This window comes from Herpailurus yagouaroundi, unplaced genomic scaffold (assembly GCF_014898765.1).
Source record: "Herpailurus yagouaroundi ecotype Mexico unplaced genomic scaffold, PumYag 184, whole genome shotgun sequence".
Classification (NCBI taxonomy): domain Eukaryota; kingdom Metazoa; phylum Chordata; class Mammalia; order Carnivora; family Felidae; genus Herpailurus; species Herpailurus yagouaroundi.
Window position 1 is genome coordinate 10,004,604 of NW_024412415.1, and position 20,696 is coordinate 10,025,299.

The 20,696-nt window shown below is 40.8% G+C and overlaps 2 protein-coding genes and 1 pseudogene across 3 annotated transcripts in view; 1 reads left to right on the forward strand and 2 right to left on the reverse strand.

Annotated features, from left to right (window-relative positions):
* Positions 1–8,173: 8,173 nt before the first annotated feature.
* Positions 8,174–11,061, reverse strand: LCMT2 (leucine carboxyl methyltransferase 2). Its single transcript, XM_040492461.1, has one exon. It carries the CDS (start codon positions 11,030–11,032, stop codon positions 8,975–8,977), a length of 2,058 nt encoding a protein of 685 aa, XP_040348395.1. The 5' UTR covers positions 11,033–11,061; the 3' UTR covers positions 8,174–8,974.
* On the reverse strand, positions 8,433–8,541 carry LOC121042169 (uncharacterized; annotated as a pseudogene).
* The window catches only part of MAPDA (N6-Methyl-AMP deaminase), a 27,003-nt gene continuing 17,271 nt past the window's right edge, over positions 10,965–20,696 (forward strand). The window contains exons 1-4 of one of the 2 annotated variants that reach the window (XM_040492462.1): positions 10,965–11,071; positions 16,902–17,131; positions 17,403–17,533; positions 18,242–18,302. In XM_040492462.1, coding sequence (XP_040348396.1) covers positions 17,066–17,131; positions 17,403–17,533; positions 18,242–18,302 — 258 coding nt within the window. In that variant the 5' untranslated portion in view covers positions 10,965–11,071; positions 16,902–17,065. Of the gene's footprint in view, positions 11,072–11,222; positions 11,409–16,901; positions 17,132–17,402; positions 17,534–18,241; positions 18,303–20,696 lie in introns of those variants that run through there. The other variant, XM_040492463.1, reaches the window with a different exon arrangement.

Consider the following 20,696-nt stretch of genomic DNA (forward strand, 5'->3'; position numbering starts at 1 on the left):
CCAGGCGCCCCGACAGTAAGTGTTTTAAAATGAACTCTTGGGACGCCACCCAGGCGCCCCGACAGTAAGTGTTTTAAAATGAACTCTTGGGGCGCCTGGGTGGCGCAGTCGGTTAAGCGTCCGACTTCAGCCAGGTCACGATCTTGCGGTCCGTGAGTTCGAGCCCCGCGTCGGGCTCTGGGCTGATGGCTCGGAGCCTGGAGCCTGTTTCCGATTCTGTGTCTCCCTCTCTCTCTGCCCCTCCCCCGTTCATGCTCTGTCTCTCTCTGTCCCAAAAATAAGTAAACGTTGAAAAAAAAAAATAAAAAAAAATTAAAAAAAAATAAAATGAACTCTTGGCTAACTCATAGCGGGATACAGAAACCTCAAGTTACTCTGTGTTCCAGCTGAATTGACACTAGTATGAGTCTAGTGATTGACTCAAACCAAAAGTGGCTCACCTAGGTGAGTCTTAAACCAAACCAAAAAATTCAAAGGTAATTGGGCTAGAGGGGTAAGTTGCAGGTTCAAGTCACTCTAATTGAATCATTTTACTAGTTAAAATGTGGTTAATATACTGATCTTCTACAAAATAGTACAAAAAATTCACTATCTCTGCAATTACTTAACTCTGTTACTACCCACCAGATGTCTGACTGGGAGATCAAGGAAGCAGTAGGACTAAAAATGGGGTTCCTGAAAGTAGATGTATATAATCACAGCTGTGTTCTAAAGGTTCTGGATGATTCTTTCTGAGTTTATGACCAACGGCACAGGCTTGCGTGAGAGTGCCTAGTGTTTTTTGGGGTGTCATTGTATTATTCTTCACTGATGCTTCTTTATTCTCCCCCAGGAAGCCAGTGGCATTAGATTTATTATATTGAAATGGTATGAGAAAGGACTGGCTTCAAAAAGTTAAACAGCCACAGTGAGAGATTTTTGTTCAGTTCTAGTGTTTATGGTGTCAGGTGCTGAGAATACAAAGATGAATAAGATACTATCCCTACCCTCAAGGAGCTAAAATCTGGAATGAGAAGACAGACTAGAAAATAGATTATAACATAATATGGTAAGTGCAATATGGAGGATATTTACAAGGTGCTATTGCAATACAGAAGGGTAACCCATCCCAGCCTGAAAGAGAAGGGGTATTAGAATCATGGAATGCTTTTCAAAGACAAGCTTTGAAAGCCAAGTAGGAGTTGCATAAACAAAGTTGAGATGGTGTGCGAGTAAGGTAAGAAGAGCAGTATCGAGAATCCCACAGGGAGAACACTGTAAGTAAAGGAATGGAGGCATGAAACAGTATCACATACTTGGAGATCTAGGTGTAGTTCCATATAACTGGGATGAAGTAAGAGGAGGAAATATGGCAGGGGATGAGGCTTGTGACATAAGGAGTGTCAAATTCTGGCTTTATGAAAAAGCTACAAATGTAGAATTACACAGTGTGCATGATAAATATTAATAGAGAAAGAAATTAAAATAAAATAAATAAGTAAACAAGACAGTGGATCTGAATGGAAGTGGCTCTGAGAAGGGCTCTGGGAGCCAGGAGCAGTCAGTGTGGGCTGTCTCACAGAGGAATTGTCCCTCTTATTGTTCAAGCTACAATTTGTGTTTCCAATTCAGCCATTTTTATTTGCCAGTCTCATTCCTATGTTTGGTCTGGTTGTTTACAGAAGGCAAAGAAAAAAGTGAATGAAGAGGATAAGGAAAGAAGTTATAAAATAGATATTTGAGTAAGTGGTTCCTCATTTGGATGTCTAACTGAAATCACAAAGTTAACATATCCAACCTGAACTGTTGATCTACCGCCCCCCAAGACACACACACACACACACACACACACACACACACACACACACAAATCTGCACCACCTGTAGTCTCCTTTATCTCAGTTGATGGCAACTCCAACTTTCCAGTTCTTTAGGACTAAAATCTTGGAGCCCATCCTTCACTCTTCCCTCGTCCTCATATCCATACCCAGTCCATTAAGAAATTTGTTGGCTCTTCCTTCAGAATATACCCCTAATCCCACCATTTTCACCATTTCCAGCTCAGTCGACATCATCTTTCATCTTGATTACCACAACAGCCTTCCGACAAGTCTCCCTGCTTTTAATTTTGACCTCCTACAATCTGTTCTCCTTGCGATGTCCAAAGGGATCCTTTAAAACTGTGAATCAAGTAGCATCACCCAAAACCCTAAACAACTCCCTTTTTTACTCAGATTAAAGCCAAAGTTCTTAGAATGAATTTCTTTAGGAGCTTTGCTCTGGCTAGTCCCCCTTCCTGAAATACTCTTTCTCCAGTAATCTACTTAGCCACCTCTCTTACCTTTTCAAATTTCACAGCTCCATGAGAGTGACCTTGTCCACCCTTTTTAGTTTTTGTAACCTGTTACCCTTAACCCCATGCACTCCTAACCCCCATTATCCTATATGCTTTTTCTTTTTCTCACAGTCCTTATCACTTCTAATATAATATGTAATGTATTTATTATCTTTATTATTTAGTTTCTTGTCTCCCCCTGCTAGGCTGCAACTTCCACAAGGGATTATTTGATTCACTGGTCTACCCAGCTTAGAACACTAAATGTTGAATGGATGAATGAATGAATGAATGAATGAGTTATTATAGTCAATTGAAAGCTTCACTTTACATTATCCAAATTTCCTATTGTTAACCTAAACAGAAGAATGAGTCACAGGCATCTTAATTCTAGGGACTGAATGAAAAAGGAAAACAAAAGTTTCCCTATGGTCAGACCCTGGGGAGAGGGAAGAAGCCACTAATCTTTTAACATTTTAATGTATTTTCTTATTGTCCTGAAGTTTTAAATGAATTATCAGATTTTTTTAAATTAATTTTTTATTTACTTTGAGAGAGACATCAAGGGTTGGAGCAGAGATAGAGACAGAGAGAATCCGAAGAATCTGACAGTGCAGAGCCCAACATGGGGCTCAACTCATGAACCATGAGATCATGACTTGAGCTGAAATCAAGAGTCAGACGTTTAACCGACTGAGCCACCCAGGCACCCCAAGTTATCAGATTTTTAAAAATTTGTTTATATGTATGTGTCCTTTCAGGCCTTTTCTATCACAAAGATTATAAACATATTCTGTATACTTGTTCTCACACTTAAATAACTTAGTTTCACTTTATTTTTTAAGTTTAGATAAGGTCTTTAACCCATCTGGAATTTATGCTTGTGATTCGTGAGAAGTAGGGAGCTGACATCACTTCTCGCAAATGATTAGCCAATTGGTCCCAAATCATACATATACAAAAGAATCCAGCCATTCATCACTGGTCTGAATGTCACCTTACTATAAAGTCTATTCTTGAATTTTTTGTTCCTTCAATCTATTTGTCTATTCTGGCACCAATATCAAACTAATCGCTGTGACTTTACATTATTTTGATTATCTGGGTGTTATCTCTGATCTTAACATTACAAGTCACTATTTATTACTATTTTTAGCCTGAATCAAACACATTTCCATTCATGTGACATTTTTGAATATTTACTATGTGTTGTGCACTGAAAATAAAAATATGTTGGCTGGACTCAATTGTGCAAATTTAAATTCAGTGGATTGTAGTCTAAACTCTGCTTTTTCAGTTGAGTTTTTTTGGGGGGAAGGGAAGATGATGGCAAAGTTGTTTTTTTCCTCTTAAGTATTGCTTAAGTTGCTGATGTATGCATACATAAGAAAGATTGGTTTTGCTAACTTTTTCTGAAATAGTAAGTCTATATATGAATCAGATGTTGAGAGGTTCTAATGAAAAGCCTAAAAATGTGGACAAAGGCTAGGGAATGAGAAAAACAAGATGTAGTGTAATATCCTAAATTTATAGTTTGTTTTCTAGCCTTAGACTGCCATTTAGGTGACAAGTGACTTCATGAATAAATATTAGGGCAAGGTTTTTCCTCTCCCTCTATTAAACTTTGAGAGTTACACACCAAGTCATGCCCAGCAAAGCATCACCACATCCTAGCAAGATCCTGAGTGTATGTGCTCATGAGCACATTTAATTGCATGTTCCCACATCCTCAGATTAACCTTTTGGCAAAGTTAGCTCAGTTCATTTGCAAAGGATATGGGGTAACCATGGTCCATTGTTGAGCAAAAGAGGATGAAGATCAGCTGGAAATTGCAATCAGGGAGAAGGTTTGGGTGTATTCTATAAAGCTAGGAGTAACACCAGGAAGTCTACCACATTTAACACAGGTTAAAAGAGTTGAATTTTAAAAACTGTTAAAGAGAAGGTCTTTAAAACTTTAGTACTCCCCTACCACACATTAAGTAAATGAATTTTGACATACATTTGTGCATGGTATACACAATAGTAATATTCGAATATAATTTATTTGAGTGTCATATCGGACCTTCATCTGGTAAGTATTTATTAAGCATTTACTATGTTGGGGATAGCGAGGTGAACTAGACAGACACAATTCCTTCCCTCAGCCAAGGAAGTGCCCCTTCCCAACCAAGTGTGTTATGCCATTGACCAAGAACGGTAAGTGAACAGTCTTTAAACTGTGGAATGACAGAAATGTTTTGTTTAATTACATAATTATCGACAACCAAGGAAATCTGTCTACTCTAAAGCTGATTATAAGTTTCATAACTTCTCTTTGTATTCGCCCTCTTTAATTTTTTTAATTTTTATTTATTTTTGAGAGAGAGAGAGAGACAGAGCATGAGCAGGGGAAGGGCAGAGAGAGAGGGAGACACAGAATTTGAAGTAGGCTCCAGGCTCTGAGCTGTCAGCACAGAACCTGATGCAGGGCTCAAACCCACAAACTGCAAGATCATGACCTGAGCTGAAGTCGGACACCTAATCAACTGAGCCACTCAGGCACCCTCTTTAAATATCAAATCCAGGGGCGCCTGGGTGGCGCAGTCGGTTAAGCGTCCGACTTCAGCCAGGTCACGATCTCGCGGTCCGTGAGTTCGAGCCCTGCGTCGGGCTCTGGGCTGATGGCTCAGAGCCCAGAGCCTGTTTCCGATTCTGTGTCTCCCTCTCTCTCTGCCCCTCCCCCGTTCATGCTCTGTCTCTCTCTGTCCCAAAAATAAATAAACATTAAAAAAAATTTAATAAATATCAAATCCAAACATGATTAGCCAGGACTCATGACCTACTTTGCCAGCCTAATACTATATTATGTCCCTTTCATTACTGCAGTCAAAAAGCTGAGTTTAGTTTTAATGTCACACTAGACATTATTGGATGCTCCCTATGATTAAGAACTCACCTCAGTGATTAGTTTTCTTATTCACCAGATTCTCCAAAGAGCATAGTCTTCTCTCCCATAGGGAAAGAGTGGTTGGCTACATTTGGGGCTGCCATATGAGAGTGTTTTCTAAAATATGTCATATGGGATGGGTCCCAGAGTAGGCATGGGTTGTTCAAGGCTGGGTTTGGGATCACAAATGCATATAGAATAAACCAGGACTTCAAGGTCTGAGATCACAGAAAGAGAAGAAAGCAATGTCTGGGCACTGAAATATATCTGTTACATGTCAACTTCCTAACATGATTAAGGAGGATTAAATCTGCAGAAAGATGAAAAATGGGCAGTCAGTGGTAAAATCCAGAAAGCACACAAAGAAGTGACAGCACTGGCCTTTGAAGAACATATCCTAGAAGAGTTGTTCTTAACCTTGTTTTCATATCCTCACTGGTATGATACACTGTTTTTGAGACCCTGATAGAGATTGAAATTGTTGGGGCACCCAGGTGACTCAGTCGGTTAAGCATCCGACTTCGGCTCATGTCATGATATCCTGGTTCATGATTTCAAGCCCTGCATAGGCTCTGTGCTGACAGCTCAGAGCCTGGAGCCTGCTTAGGATTCTGTGTCTCCCTCACTCTCTACCCCTTGCCCACTCACACTGTCTCTCTTTCTCTTTCTCTCAAAAATAAACATTAAAAAAATAAAAAAAATAAAGAAAATAAGAAATTGTCTTCCTTCCTTAACTGGTTTTTCTAGTTAAAAGTTTAAAAAGTACTTGTGTGCCTGGGTGGCTCAGTTGGTTAAACATCTGACCCTTGATTTTGGCTCATGTCATGGTCTCACAGTTCATGGGTTCAAGGCCTCGCACTGGGTTCCATGCTGACAGGGTGGAGCCTGCTACAGATTCTGTCTCCCTCTCTCTCTGCCCCTCCACCACTGTACTCTCTAAATAAACAAACAGGTAAGTAAGTAAGTAAATACAATCACTAAATGAAGAAAAAGGCTTTCATTAACTTTCATGACTACACCAGGCTCCATACCAGAATTTTAGAACACAAATATTCGGAGCTGAGTTGGAGAAGCAAAAATCACTCTCCAACTTCAGTTCTCAATCTGGCCCACATCTCTAACTGCTGCAGATTACTGTTATGAAACTGGGAATCCAGCACTAGTCCATACTGAGTGCTGCTCCAGAGGTACAGGGTAAATGTTGCTGACAAAACTTCTAAGTGTTCTAATGAGGAGAGCTTGAGAAGTGAATAATTCCTTAACTGAGTATGATGCATTTATAGGGTTAAAGGTGGAGGGCATGCTTAATCTGGTAATCGCTTATAGAAAATGTGGGTAATTTCTCTGGGGAGAACAACCCCAATTACTCATAATGCACCATATTGGGCAGTGCTCAATAGGTGCCACTGCACTACAAATTTAGGTCTGGCATACATTCTCTTGATAATACACTCCCACCTCCTCTACTCTCCCCCCAAAAGTAATGAAATAATAATGGTTGATGGCACCATCTGAGAGGTAGCATAATGGAAGGTGTTACCTGGGCTTTGGAGTCATTTCTAGGTTAGAATTCTAGAACTAACTACTACATAGCTGAGAACACTCATTTCACCAATGTTCTGCTTTGATCTGCTCCTGAAAGTTGGGGAGAGCCTGTGGTGAACTTAGAAACAAGAAATACAGAGCAACCTTTTCTCCTTCTGATCATATTCCTCCCAGTTATCTAGTATCTGGCCCACCCATAGGTTTGCCAGATGCCTAGTTATAAGCCCTTTGTTTCCCAGGGTTCACTCATGCCTATACCTGATAATGTCCCCAGAAAGGGCTCTTGTAGTTTCAGGGAAGTTGCCTCTCTTCTCCTGGGAGCCTTTGTCTAACAGAACCAACATCTTTGCACCTAGATTTGTGTTTACTACTCAGTTTTTTTTTTAATATTAAAAACCATTCACTTTCATTTATATGCAAACTTGTTAATAAAAATATTTAGGGAGAAGGGATTCTCTGTCATACTAAGTCCAGCAAGATGCTAACATTGATAGTACTTCTAAAATTTAGGTACTTATAGAATCTAAAGATATTAAGGTTTCAAGGATTGAGGACTAACAAGAAATACTAAAGTGGTACTTTCGTATCAACAAAGCCAATACCTTATATGAATTTCACAAGGTATACACAATTCAGATAATGAATCAAGGCTCAAATTTCAAGGGTGAATGCCTAAAACATTTCATTAACTTCACAAAGCTCAACAGGAAAAATGGTCCATTTAAAGAGGATAATTGAGAAGAATTTAATGAAGATACTAATTAAAAAAGGGTGAGCAGGATTAAGGGAAACCAAATCAGGATGGTGAAATACCTCAGAAATGTCCCAATCTTTCTGCAATGATGGTAATGTTAGACATCTACATTGCCTAATAACCATGGATATTAGCCTCATGAGGCTGGCTATTGAGCACTTAAAATTGATTAATGCAACTAAGCCACAGAATTCATTTTACTTAATCTCAATTAATTAAAGTTTAAATAGCCACATGTGACTAATGGTTGCTATACTGGACAGTGCAGCTAAGGTCTAACAAAGAACCATTACAATTCTTAGGCCTAGAGAGGTAAGAAGGCACAATTACTGGAACCTGGAGTAATGCAGAATTAGAGCTTATAGAAGAGAACTACATGATAGTAGTCATGTGGCCTTTGACAGAAGAATGCAGCCCATGATAACTTGCAGACTGGCAGAGGAAACTGAGAATACCCTGACTCATTCTTCCTGCCCAACCATCCCCCTCTGATGCTTCTGACTGGTAGAGCTCACCAGAAACTAGAGGAACAAGAAAACTTTTATATAGTCCATAAGAGTCAGCACAGAACATAGTGAAGGATGGAGACTAGATCTGGAGTAAAACATTATCATACCATGTACAAAATGACTTGAGGCATAAAATGTCTGGTTTATTAGTATTAATAAATCTAAAAAAATGGAACAAGTGGCAAAAAAAATTAAAAGCATATTTTTTCAATAAAGTCCTACAAATGTCTTATTAAAAGCTATCCCAGAGTTCTCTGTTGCACTAAATGGCACAATGCTTTAATCCAACTGTAAGTGGGTTCACTTCCGATTTTATACATGAAGAATGAAATCAAACCATGTCCCTTCGGTGACATTCAACCTTGTATTTTTTTGAAGGTAGCATCATAAAAACAAGGCCTCAAAAACTGGGTAAAAACTCATTTCTGTACTTCTCCATGGAAATCTTTAGGAAAAGGCAAAAGATTTATGTAATCTGAAACCAGAGTATCAACCTTGTATTTTTACCAAGAATCTGTGTTAAACTTTTTCAAAATAGCATTTCAAATCACAAAGCCTGAGTGGGAAATTTTTCACTTGACTTAGGCTGAAGGTCATTGTAACTCAATAAATGGATAAACTTAGATGAGGAAAACCAATCAACTAGACACATAGGGATCCAAAGGCTCCCCAATTCCTATTCTAGGACTGTATGGTCATTCTCTTTGGACAGGCCTACTTATGTTTTATTTTTGTACCATCTCTCTGAATGTTGGTATGTGTTTTAACAACCTGTTTCACTTTCTGCACTGGATAGTAGTGCTAAAGAGAAGAAAATGATGGGGAAGGAAAGAGTTGTAGTATGTATAGCCACAGTCAAATCCTATTTGTGGAAACCTTTATTGTGTACTTCAGTGATTCTTGAATATTCCAAAAGTCCAGTCCTACTGTCCAGCACTTAAGGAAGAAAGGTCCAATGTCACTGCATGGGGGTTGAAGTAGGTGCCAAAAGAAAAGCAGTTCCCACCACCTCCAAGGAGCAGGAGCTGTTGCTCTTCAGGAAGCAGGATGCTGGTATGATTGTGTAACATTAATGGCCATGGCACACATGTTGTGTCAATTTGATACTCAGAGCTCAACCCTGTAGTCAAATCAATTATAGTCACCCCAGGAATTGAGGAGGAATGAATCCAAACCCCACCAACCAGTAGAAGCTTCCCGTTGAGCACATGAGCTGTGTGTGAATACCTTGGAGTAATGGGGGGCTGGATGACTATTGATTCCCACAGGAATCCACAAGAAATTGGTTTTAAAAAGAGTACAGAGCTCAGTGGCTCCTCAGAAGCACCCAGACCTCCAGCAATAAGGGCTCCCCCTTGCCAGCTGCAGGCACTATGTGAATGCCGACCTTCAGGTGCTTCCCCCTTCACTGGGATACTGACCCAGGCCATTGTCCCCATATGTAGGAAATGCCAGTCACTTAGAACAGGTTCCACCACACTTCGACCCCCATACACAAACAAATACTTCTGATTCTTACAGGACACTTCTGTTGTTGAATGCCGCCAACATGACAACGTGGAATCTTCTGGGGCAGCCTTTGTTACTGTTACATTTAGGTCCCCAGTGCTATTATCCTCACTCTTACAGACACCAAGTTGTAGAATCCCCAAGGCTGGAGTTACTGGGGACAGTCTCCCTCCCAGAACCAGAACCTGAGTATCTGAAAGTCTTGTCATGGTGTGATAAAGGCGCCCATCCCACTGGGCTCCAGTCCCACAACTGCGTATTTGGTTGCCTTTCCATTCAAAGTCACAATGTCTTGACAGCAAGTGAAACTTGCTCACTCGGCAATGCCGCCCCTCTTGTTCTCCAAATCCTCCTGCACTAAGAATAATGCTTCGGCTCAAAAGGACAGAAGCGTGCCCATATCTCCTAAGGTTTGGGCCCTGGTTGTCACTGGTGACTACACTGGCAGGCAAGACTCCTGATGGAGAATCAGGATCTACTCGAGGAAACGCCTCTGAGGGTGGAAACACCAGAGTTTGGGTGAGAGCATCTCCTCTAGAAGCGGCCAAAATGAAATAGTGGGCGCACTTCAGATGCCACTCCTCAAACTCATCAAAAGGTTCAAGATTTTCCACTCGCTGGCATTCTTCTGGGGGGAGAAAGCAGCGATAGAATTTATTCATGTCCATGGCACTGCAGGCAGTCCAGCCAGCCTGAAGGAAGCGATGCTGCTGGGCCTGCACGTCGGGAAAGTGGTCCAGGCCATGAAGGGGAGAATTAAGCTGCCGAAAATGCTGCTGCATGAACTGGCCAAACGCATCGTGCGGTCTCATCTGCTCGTAGATCACGAAAAGGGCATCAGGAAAACGTTGGGCTGCCCAGGCGATGAGGGCCGCGGCCTCGTCCGGGTCGAGGTAGGTCAGCACTGCCTCTGCTAGGAGCAGAGTGGGCGCGGCTGCGTGGAGGCCCGCGGCGGCCAGGGCCTGATCCAATCGCGGGAGCTGTCGCAGGTCCAGGCCCAGGAGGCGGTAGTCCAAACTCTCAAAGCACAGTGCTGACGCGGGGTCCCCGTTCTGGAAAGGCCCAGTTAACGCGCACAGTTCCGGCGTATCTCGAATCCTTTCCGCTTTGCGCCGGGCCACGTCCGGAAAGTCTACCTCCCAGACTGCAGCCTCGGCCAGGCGGCCCTCACTTTTCAGGCGAAAATACAGAGAATCGGAGCCAGCTCCCAACGACACTATCTGTGCCCGAGGCGCGCCGGGGGCCGCGCAGGTCCGTTCCAGGAAGGCGCGCACGCAGTGCCCCACGGCGCGTGCGCGGACGTAGTAGCCGCGGTGGATGAGCGGCGCGCGGCGTGCGGTCCCTGGAACGAGCAACGCTGCAAAGGGGTCGTGAACGTACCCGTGCGTGGCCAGGGAACTCTTGCTGAGGGCGCTGCTGTCGTTAGTGCTCTGTACTGCCCCCGCCCGACGCTCGCGGCTCCGCGGGCCCATGGCCAAGAAGAGGGTGAGGAGCAGCGCTCCGTCACGGTGGTGAGCTGCTCTTTCGTTCTGTTAATACCCACTGCGGGGACTTCTGTCCGGAGAGAGCTTTCCGTGACTCCCCTTCCGCGTGTGTGCGCGTCACTTCCGTGAAGAACGCACCGCACCAATCAGAATTGAGGAGGGTGTCGCTTGTGCTAAAATTCGACTGTCTGATTTTTTTACGGATTTTCTGCGTCTGCATTTTTGGGGAAGGCTTACCGCTATGGCTTATTGTAGGCATGTGGACTGTGTCCGGAAGGCGCTTTTCTACAAGCCTTTACGTCTGAGGGGGAAATTTAGCTAAGTCCTCATACCTGTCTCAACTGTTGACAAGAATCTTTAAGGGGTGAGTCTGTGAGGACTGACAACCAGACCTCCTTGGTTGGCAGGGTCAGCATTGAGTAATTTGGTAGGGGCACAGCAGGGTTAGAACCTCTGACCTTGGGGGGCAAGGAGAAGGGGTCGTTTCTCAGATGCTAACTACTAGTACTTACTAATTTATGTAATGCTTTAGTAGTTTAAAAACAGATCCCATTTAAATCTGAAAACAAGTCGGTGAGGCCAGGAGCAAAATGAAAAATTTTTTACAGAGGTTGTGATTCATCTAATAAATGTTTCCCCACAGACATATACTGTTAATTCCCCTGTATTCCCAGCTCTGTGCAAAGCTGACAATAAGTAAGCCACTCAGCCTCTTTTTCTCAGTTATAAAGTTTTTTTTTTTTTAATGTTTATTTGCTTTTGAGAGAGACAGAGGCAGAGGGTGAGCAGGGGAGGGGCAGAGAGAGGGAGACCCACAGTCTGAAAGAGGCGTCAGGCTCTTAGCGGCCAGCACAGAGCCTGATGCAGGGCTCGAACCCGTGGACAGTGATCATGACTTGAGCCGAGTAGGGCGCCTAACCGACTAAGCCACCTAAACGCCCCTCTGTTCTCAGTTATAAAATTACATTCCCCTCCACTTCTGAAAGTCTCTGATTCTAGGGTGGTGTTGAATATATCCACAGAAGAGGGAATCACAGAAGAGAGGTGATTATTCTCTCTGAAATGGTCTGGGACTTGTTGGGTGTTTAAAATAACCATGGAAGGAGTGCCTGGGTGGCCCATTCAGTTGAGTGTCGGACTTAGGCTTGGGTCGTGATCTCATGGTTCATGGGTTCCAGCCCCGCTTCAGGCGGAGCCTAGAGCCTGTTTCGGATTCTGTGTCTCCCTCTCTTTCTGCCCCTCCCCTGCTCGCACTCGCTCTCTCAAAAATAAATAAACATTAAAAATTTAAAAAAAAAGCCATCGAGTTTCTAAGTTGGGTGTTTGGAAGTCATCACCAGTAGGAAACTGCTTCCAGAGATATTTGGGAGATTTATAATTTCTTAATTGGGATTTGGTGACTGACTGCAGGGGCTGAGGGGAGAAGGAAATCAGGATTACTGTCACTATGGTGACCTTGAAGCAGTGTGGCAGAATGATTAAGAGCAAGAGTTTAGGAGTGCAGCTGATTTGGATTTGGATACTGGGACTCAAAAGTTTGAGTCAGGATAAAGGTTCGGTCATTGAAAAGTGTCTTTCGATGTGGTGTTGAAGAGCTTCTAATGACTTTAGGGAGAGCAATTTCTGTGGAGCAGAAAGGGCAGAATTTATGTTTCAGTGAATGGTAGATAAGAAAATGGAGGCAGCCAGTCTAAATTATGCTTTCAAGGACCTTAGCTTAGAATGAAAGGAAAGACAAGGCAGTAAAGAGGGATATGGGATGAAAGAACGGTTTTGTTTGCCTGTTTCTTAGGTGGAAGCAAATAATGTACCTGCGTGTTGGTTCCCTGAGGGAAATTAGCCAGTGGAGAGAGAGGTTGGAGGAACAGAAAAGTGAGATCAACTGGTGGAGTAATGACTTGAAATAGCTAGGAGGGAATGGGATTTAGGGCACAAATTGATGTTGAGGACAGAAGAATGAATCCTTTACCTCTGACTTATGAGAGAAGAAAGTGCACAGATATAGATAAGTATAGGTGTAGGTGAAGGCAGAGAGAGAGGGAATCCATACCTGATGGCTTCTGTTATCTCTCTAAAGCTGGCAGCTGGGTTGTTAGTTCAGTGTGAGGGAATTGGGGGGGGGGGGGCGCTTCAAGTGTTTGGAATTGCCTCTGATGGGAATGGGAGCTCCCCTGAGCTTGCTGGGCTGTCGGAGCCTCATCTCTAAAATAAGAAGAGTAGGGGCGCTCAGTCGGTTAAGCGGCCCACTTAGGTTCCGGTCATGAACTCAGGTCCGTGAGTTCGAGCCCCGCGTCGGGCTCTGTGCTGACAGCTCAGAGCCTGGAGCCTGTTTCAGATTCAGTGTCTCCCTCTCTCTGACCCTCCCCTGTTCATGCTCTGTCTCTCCCTGTCTCAAAAATAAATAAACGTTAAAAAAAATAAAATTAAAATAAAATAAAATAAGAAGAGTAAGTGCTGCTTTCTGAGTTGTCTCAGATTTGATTGAGGGCCAAAGAGAAAAAAAAAAAAAGAAAGACTTGTGGTCCTTTAAAATATGTATACAGTACTGTAGAAGTATATTGTTAGGATAAGTTAGTAAAATATATGTGATATGTTAGAAATAGTACTTTTTTGATAAAGAACAGATCAAGAAAAGTGATTCAGGAAGAAAGAGAATGCAGCCAAATTTGTGATTTGTGTACCTTACAATTGTTTTCCGGTTATTATTTTTTAATCTGTTTTTTCTCATGTAAAATGAGGATGATAATATCTCACAGATTGTTGTGAGGATTAAGTAAAATAACCACCTAAGAAACTTAGCACAGTGTTTGGCTCATGATAAGTACTTAATAAATGGTAACAAATGTCTTTATTATTATGAGTTCCTTTTTTTTTTATTTTTTATTTTTTTGGTGTGAAAAATATTCTCTGGGAGATAGGAGACTTGGTTCTGATCTTGGTAACTTGATGAAATGTAATACAAATGTACAAAGATCTTAACTCAATGTGTTGCCTTTTGGCTACCCACTCCCATCCCAGTTTCTTCTGGCCCATGCCAAACCTAGCCCAGAAAGGTAGAATGTGACAGGGCATGGTATTGTTGACGGCAGTATCTTAGGCATGGATCAGTGAAACAAGGTTTTTATTTTATTTTTTTAAGTTTATTTTTTTTAGGAATCCCTGTCCCCAATGTGGGGCTTAAATTCACAACCCCAAAATCAAGAGTTTCATGCTTCTCAGACTGAGCCAGCCAGGCACCTGAAAACAACAATATTTTAAATGTGTAAAGATGGTGCTTTTTGGTAGCTTTCAAATTTCCTCAGGTTAACATTGTAGCCAGAGGATCAGTAAATTTACAGTGAGTTAAAGCTCAATCTGGAGGGTGGCTTGAATGTAGCACAAAATAAAATCAGGGTCCTAGAGCCAATCCTAGAGGATTGACCAGTCAATAAAATCAATCCTAGAGGATTAAAAATGTATATGAAAGGCTAGCCACCTGTCAGATTATCAGCCCGCTGTGAAAAATGTCCTAAGTGCTTTTTTAGGTTGTTGTTCTGTTGTGTAAACATAAAAGTTCTTCCCTCTCACAATTCATAATAATAAAATTGTTTTGCAAGTTTTAAAAATTATTTAATTATTTTATAATTACTTAAAATTAATTTATTAACTATTTAATTTTTTAAATTATTAGTAAGTAAATTATCTAATTTGTTATTCAAATTGTTCATGTATTAAAATTATTTTAGAAAGCAATCAAGTATTACATGCTTGTTGTGAAACCTTCAAATTGAACAAAACTGTGTATGGTAAATAAAAGTGAAATTGTCTCCCTTGACGTTTGCCATTTCCAACCCACTTTCTTAAGACTTCTATGTATCCTCTCCACCCAGGTATATGTATGGTTTATCTCCCTCTCTGTTTTTATATTATTTTTGCTTCCCTTCCCTTATGTTCATCTGTTTTGTATCTTAAATTCCACTCAGGAGTGAAATAATGTGATATTTGTCTTCCTCTGACTTACTTCACTTAGCATAATACACTGTAGTTCTATCCATGTTGTTGTAAATGGCAAGATTTCATTCTTTTTGATCACCAAGTAATATTCCATTTGTGTGTGTGTGTGTTTGTGTGTGTGTGTGTGTGTGTGTGTGTGTGTGTGTGTATACACACACACACACTGCATCTTCTTTGTCCATCAGTCGATGGACATTTGGGCTCTTTCCATACTTTGGCTATTGTTTATTGACCATTTTAATATTGTGGTAACTTATTTAACGCCTCTCAGTATCAACTTGATTTGTAATGTGGCAAATTTATTTTGCAAGGTTATTGGGAAAATTAAAAGCAATAGTAAAAGCACTTGCTACTTATCTGGTAGGGTCTGAATGGAAACTATTCTTCTTATCAATATCATCATCATTAAGATGTGAGAACCCAGAGGGTCAGGGTGTCTATTCTGAAAATCACTAAATTTCATTTGAAATTTTAATTTATAAGCCACCTTCAGAGGTGAAGGGAAATGAAGATTTATTTATCATCTACAGTATGCTAAGCATTGTCCTAGGTGCTAGGGAGGTAAAATAAGCTATAGTCCTGTTTCTTCTGAAGTTCATAATCTGGTGAGAAAGAAAGACAAGTAAGTCAGTGATTGAGATACAATGTGACAAAGTGCTGATTTAAAGGTAGTCAATGGATTATATGGGACAGTAGTAGAGGGAAAGTAGATTACTTTATTAATCCTTAGAGCTACTCTGCATTTGTATCCCATTTTTACAAATAAGAAAACTGAAACTAAGTAATGAAGGCCATACAGCTACTAGATGGCAGAACTATGAGAATTAATCTAGGTACATGTGACTCCAGTTCCTCTGCTCTTCCTTTTATTTTATGTTATGTTATGTTATTTTTGAGAGAGAGACAGCATGAGTGAGGGAGTGGCAAGGAGAGAGAGAGAGAGAAAGAGGAGGGGGGGAGAGAAAGAGAATGAATGAGAATATCCCAAGTAGGCTCCTCACTGTCAGCACAGAGCCCAATGCAGGGCTCAAACTCAGGAAACCATGAGATCATGACCTGAGCTGAAACCAAGAGTTGGATGCTTAACCAACTGAGCCACCCAGGTGCTCCTCTTCCTTTATATTTTTTAAGCAGCTCAAAAACATAAACTTTTACCCAAAATAGGCTTTATAAATTTCTACTTTTAGAAGTAGTTTCATAGAAAGTTCTAATAGGTAAGGAATACTCAATACCTTACTAAATTCCTTTATTTTTTTATTTTTTTTATTTTGAGAGAGAGAGCAAGCAGGAGAGGGGCAGAGAGAAGGAGAGAGAATCCCAGGCAGGCTCTACACCATCAGCGTGGAGCCCAAACCCATGAACTGTGAGATCATGACCCAAACCAAAATCAAGAGTCTGACGCCTAACCGACTGAGCCACCCAGGCACCCCACCTTAGTAAATTTCAGATTTTAATTCACCTCTACCAGTTTGAGGCATTTTCTTATTTCTAGTTCAGATTGTTAGTTTGCTTAAATTAGCATTGAAGGGGTTTTCATTTTTTTAAAAAAATTTTTTTAATGTTTATTTCATTTTTGAGAGAGAGAGAGAGGCAGAGCACAAGCAAGGGAGGGGCAGAGAAAGAGAGAGAGAGAGAGAGACACACAATTTGAAGCAGGCTCCAGGCTCTGAGCTGTCAGCACAGAGCCTGATGTGGAGCTCAGACCCACCAACTGCAAGATCATGACCTGAGCTGAAGTTGGACACTTAACTGACTGAGCCACCCACGCGCCCTGGGGTTTTCATCTTTTAAGGAATAAAGTGGCAAAATTCTGTTTCTTTGCTTTTATGTCAACACTTGAAAATGTTCACATTTGTTTACATAGGTGAAGCTGAGCCCAGAGCTACATATACAGTTTATCTTATTGAAATGTGTGGACATAAAACAATCTGAAGGAATTCAAGACCACAGAACTTACTGACAAAAGTACATGGTACTGTTTATAACAAGAACGAGAGTATTTGGAGAAAGATCTTTTTCTGCTACGTCATGATGGAAGCAGAAGAACACCAGCAACCATGGAAGACAGCTTTTTATTCAGAATTACCTAAAGTGGTGAGAATTCAGCCACAGATTTCTGGAGTGGTTACTAATTATACGGACATCTGTGGTGTTGTTGTTGTTGTTGTTGTTGTTGTTGTTGTTTTCACAAAGAGAAGTAAATTTTATAGGTAGAATTTAAACTTTGTAAACTATAAGAGTCATGTAGCTACATCTGGTAGGTAGTTTACCTGGTACAGAATACAAACATCAAGTACCTGGTATGATGCTATGAATCTAGTTGATACTTGAGAAGTTTTTACTGATTGTATTCTCTTGTTTTTAGGAACTTCATGCCCACTTGAATGGATCCATTAGTTCTAATACCATGAAGAAATTGATAGCCAAGAAGCCAGATCTTAAAATCCACGATCAGATGACTATGATTGACAAGGGAAAGAAAAGAACTTTAGAAGAGTGAGTTTGGGGAGGTTGTGGACATACTTCTTTTTTTTCTGTTTTATTGTTTTGAGATTGTAAATAGTATGTAAGAATCCAGATTTTTGTAGTTTAGAAATGTGTAGTCATTTGGTATGGAGGGTATAACTTGACATACAGCATTTTTTTCCAGCTGTCAGGCTGTTGACAGTATTTTTAGTGATTTAGGTTGTTTGTAAAGTTGTACTATATTGAAATATTCTTTCTTTCTTTTTTTAAAGCTTATTTATTTTGAGAGAGAGAGAGCGGGGGAGGAGCAGAGAGAGAGAGACAGAGACAGAGAATCCCAAGCAGGCTCCACATGATAGGGGGCCCAGTCTCATGAACCATGAGATCATAACCTGAGCCGAAATCAAGAGTCAGACACTTAATTGAGCCACTCAGGTGCCCCTGGAATATTCTTTAGACTTAAAAATATAGGCTTATTGACTTGTCTGTTTGCTGTTATCAGCAGAGGGTAGGAGGTGTGGCAAAGGGAAGCTACTGTTGCCCGCTTAAAAATAATGTTTTATTTTTAGTCATTTGATTATCCTTCCAGATCAGTATAATTTTTGAAAAACTTAGTCTGTAATTCTTTATAGATGTATAATTAGTATTAGCCTAAAATATATTAATTCAACGTAATGGGTTTGTCTTGAGTGACAAGTTTTTGATGACTAGAGTATGTTAAAACTTTTCATGTTGCAGATGTTTCCAGATGTTTCAAATTATTCACCAGCTTACTACTAGCCCTGAAGATATTCTAATGGTGAGAAATGAAGCAATTTTTAGAGTGGTTTAAAAACTGTTAAGTAATTTGTGCACCTCTGGTGTTACACATGACCTTTTGCTTTGATCAAGAATCAAATGAGAAATGCTTTCTGCTTTTTTATGGCAACTGTTTTCAAAACCAACATCTGACATTTGCCGAGAACTAATATCAAAAGACTACATTCGTTGAGAAAGATAAAAGAACCAAGATCATCATTTTCTGTTACATACAGGATAAAATGGAGGATAAGATCCTGTCCTGCTTTCCATATATTACTTACCATATGAAATATTTGACCATATCTGGCCATTTTCTTGATAAGGGTTTATCTGTATTGCTTGAGATACTTTTAACTGCCTAGGTGCACAGTATAGACAGTAAAGTTCAAGAAGTACTTAGAGATTGAATGACTGATTAATCCCTAGGGAAAGTGTGCCTTCCCTCTGAGGATGAAGGACTAGAGGACACCATTGTGTTCTCTTATCTGAAGCTCTGTGATATTAGAGCCTGATACAGAAGACTGGCTTTTGTATCATTGTCTGACCAGGATGGCATTTTAAAATGTACTCTTTGTAAATGGAGAAAAGTAAATCCTACCAGTGTTATTAACCATTAGAAAAAAAATTGCAGATTAAGAAGTATAACCTGTGTTTTTGGAGAACTAACTTCTGACTGGTCAAGAAAGAATTTTCCTCAGCTGAGACTGCTTCTCATGATAACTATAAGTAATCATCTTTTGAAGGAGAGTTAACTCTAAAAGTTTAGCTCAACAGAAGTTGATTGAGTGTCCGCAATGTTCTAGGCACTCTGCGAAAGACTGGGGGGTATGAAGATAGATGGACATGGTTCCTGCCTGTGAGGAATTTATATTTAGGTTGGAGAGACAGACCCATAAGTAGATAAATCCAATGTAATGAGGTAAGCTGTGTGTTAGAGATATACACAGGGATTTATAGGAACCCAAAGGAGCATTGTCTGATCAGCCACTCAATAGCATTGAATACTGCTAGGAATGTTTCACTTTCTGTTGTTGATTGTAACAGAGCAAAACTCATGAAATTTTGGATTTGAAGAGCTTAATATTCTGGCTATAATAATCCCATGCTCATTATGTAATGCCCGAAGTTCCAAAACCTCCCACAAAAGTCCACCAGAGTCGTAAGTCAAAGCCAAGCGGCAAGGGTCGTTTATTGCAGGTTCGAACCTGGTCCCCTGCGCACTCGTCGCCGGTGACGCAAGAGGCCTCGATCAGGGTTGGTACAGCGTTTTTTTTTTTTGTTTGTTTGTTTTTTTTAATTTTTTTTTTTTCCAACGTTTATTTATTTTTGGGACAGAGAGAGACAGAGCATGAACGGGGGAGGGGCAGAGAGAGAGGGAGACACAGAATCGGAAACAGGCTCCAGGCTCCAAGCCATCAGCCCAGAGCCCGACGCGGGGCTCAAACTCACGGATCGCGAGATCGTGACCTGGCTGAAGTCGGACGCTTAACAGACTGCGCCACCCAGGCGCCCCTGGTACAGCGTTTTTATAGACAGAGACAAACAGCACAGGGGAGGTTTCAAATTATGAGGGGCCTGATTGATTGATTTTAAAGTAAGGACATTTGTTGCTCTCTGATTGGGCGTCCTTTGTCTGTCCTTTGGCGGGAAGGCTTTGTCCGTTACTTGTGGCGGGAGGAAAAAAGGGGGAAAGGGGAAGAGGGTAGGGTAGGTGAGGAATGTGCTTAAGCAAGCAGGTTTACAGAAGCGAGATATGCCGGTTAATTTATGTACAATTACTCATTCCGTTACTTACCAGACTACATTCCATTACCTACATTTAGGAAGGTTTACAACCTATTTTACTACACAGCGGGTTACATTCAGGAAAGGCTCCACAATGCTCGTAGCAAACAGCAAGCAAAACAGACTTCTCAGCAATTGTATTTCTTATCAAAGATCCATAATAAGCAGAAAAGAGAACCTAGCTTTAAACTAAGGCAGGGCTGTCATTTGGATTGTTCCTTTCAATTATTTAATTCCTTTCAAAGTTGTTAAAAAGCTTTATTAAAATGAGATAAGGCCAAAGGATACAAAAATACAGATTTGAAGGGGTACATGCACCCCAGTGTTTTTGGCAACTTTATCAACAATAGCCAAACTATAGAAAGAGCCCAAATGTCCATCGACTGATGAATGGATTAAAGAAGATATGGTATATATACACAATGGAGTATTTCACAGCCATCAAAAAAAAAAATGAAATCTTGCCATTTGCAACAATGTGGATGGAGGTAGAGAATATTATGCTAAGCGAAATAAGTCAGAGAAAAACAAATACCATATGATTTCATTCATGTGTGCAAATTAAGAGACAAAACAGGTGAACATATGGAGGGAAAAAGGAAAAAAA

Bases quoted from the DNA above. Each gene is read 5' to 3' on its own strand.
- LCMT2 (XM_040492461.1), bottom strand. From the start codon at position 11,032: ATGGGCCCGCGGAGCCGCGAGCGTCGGGCGGGGGCAGTACAGAGCACT.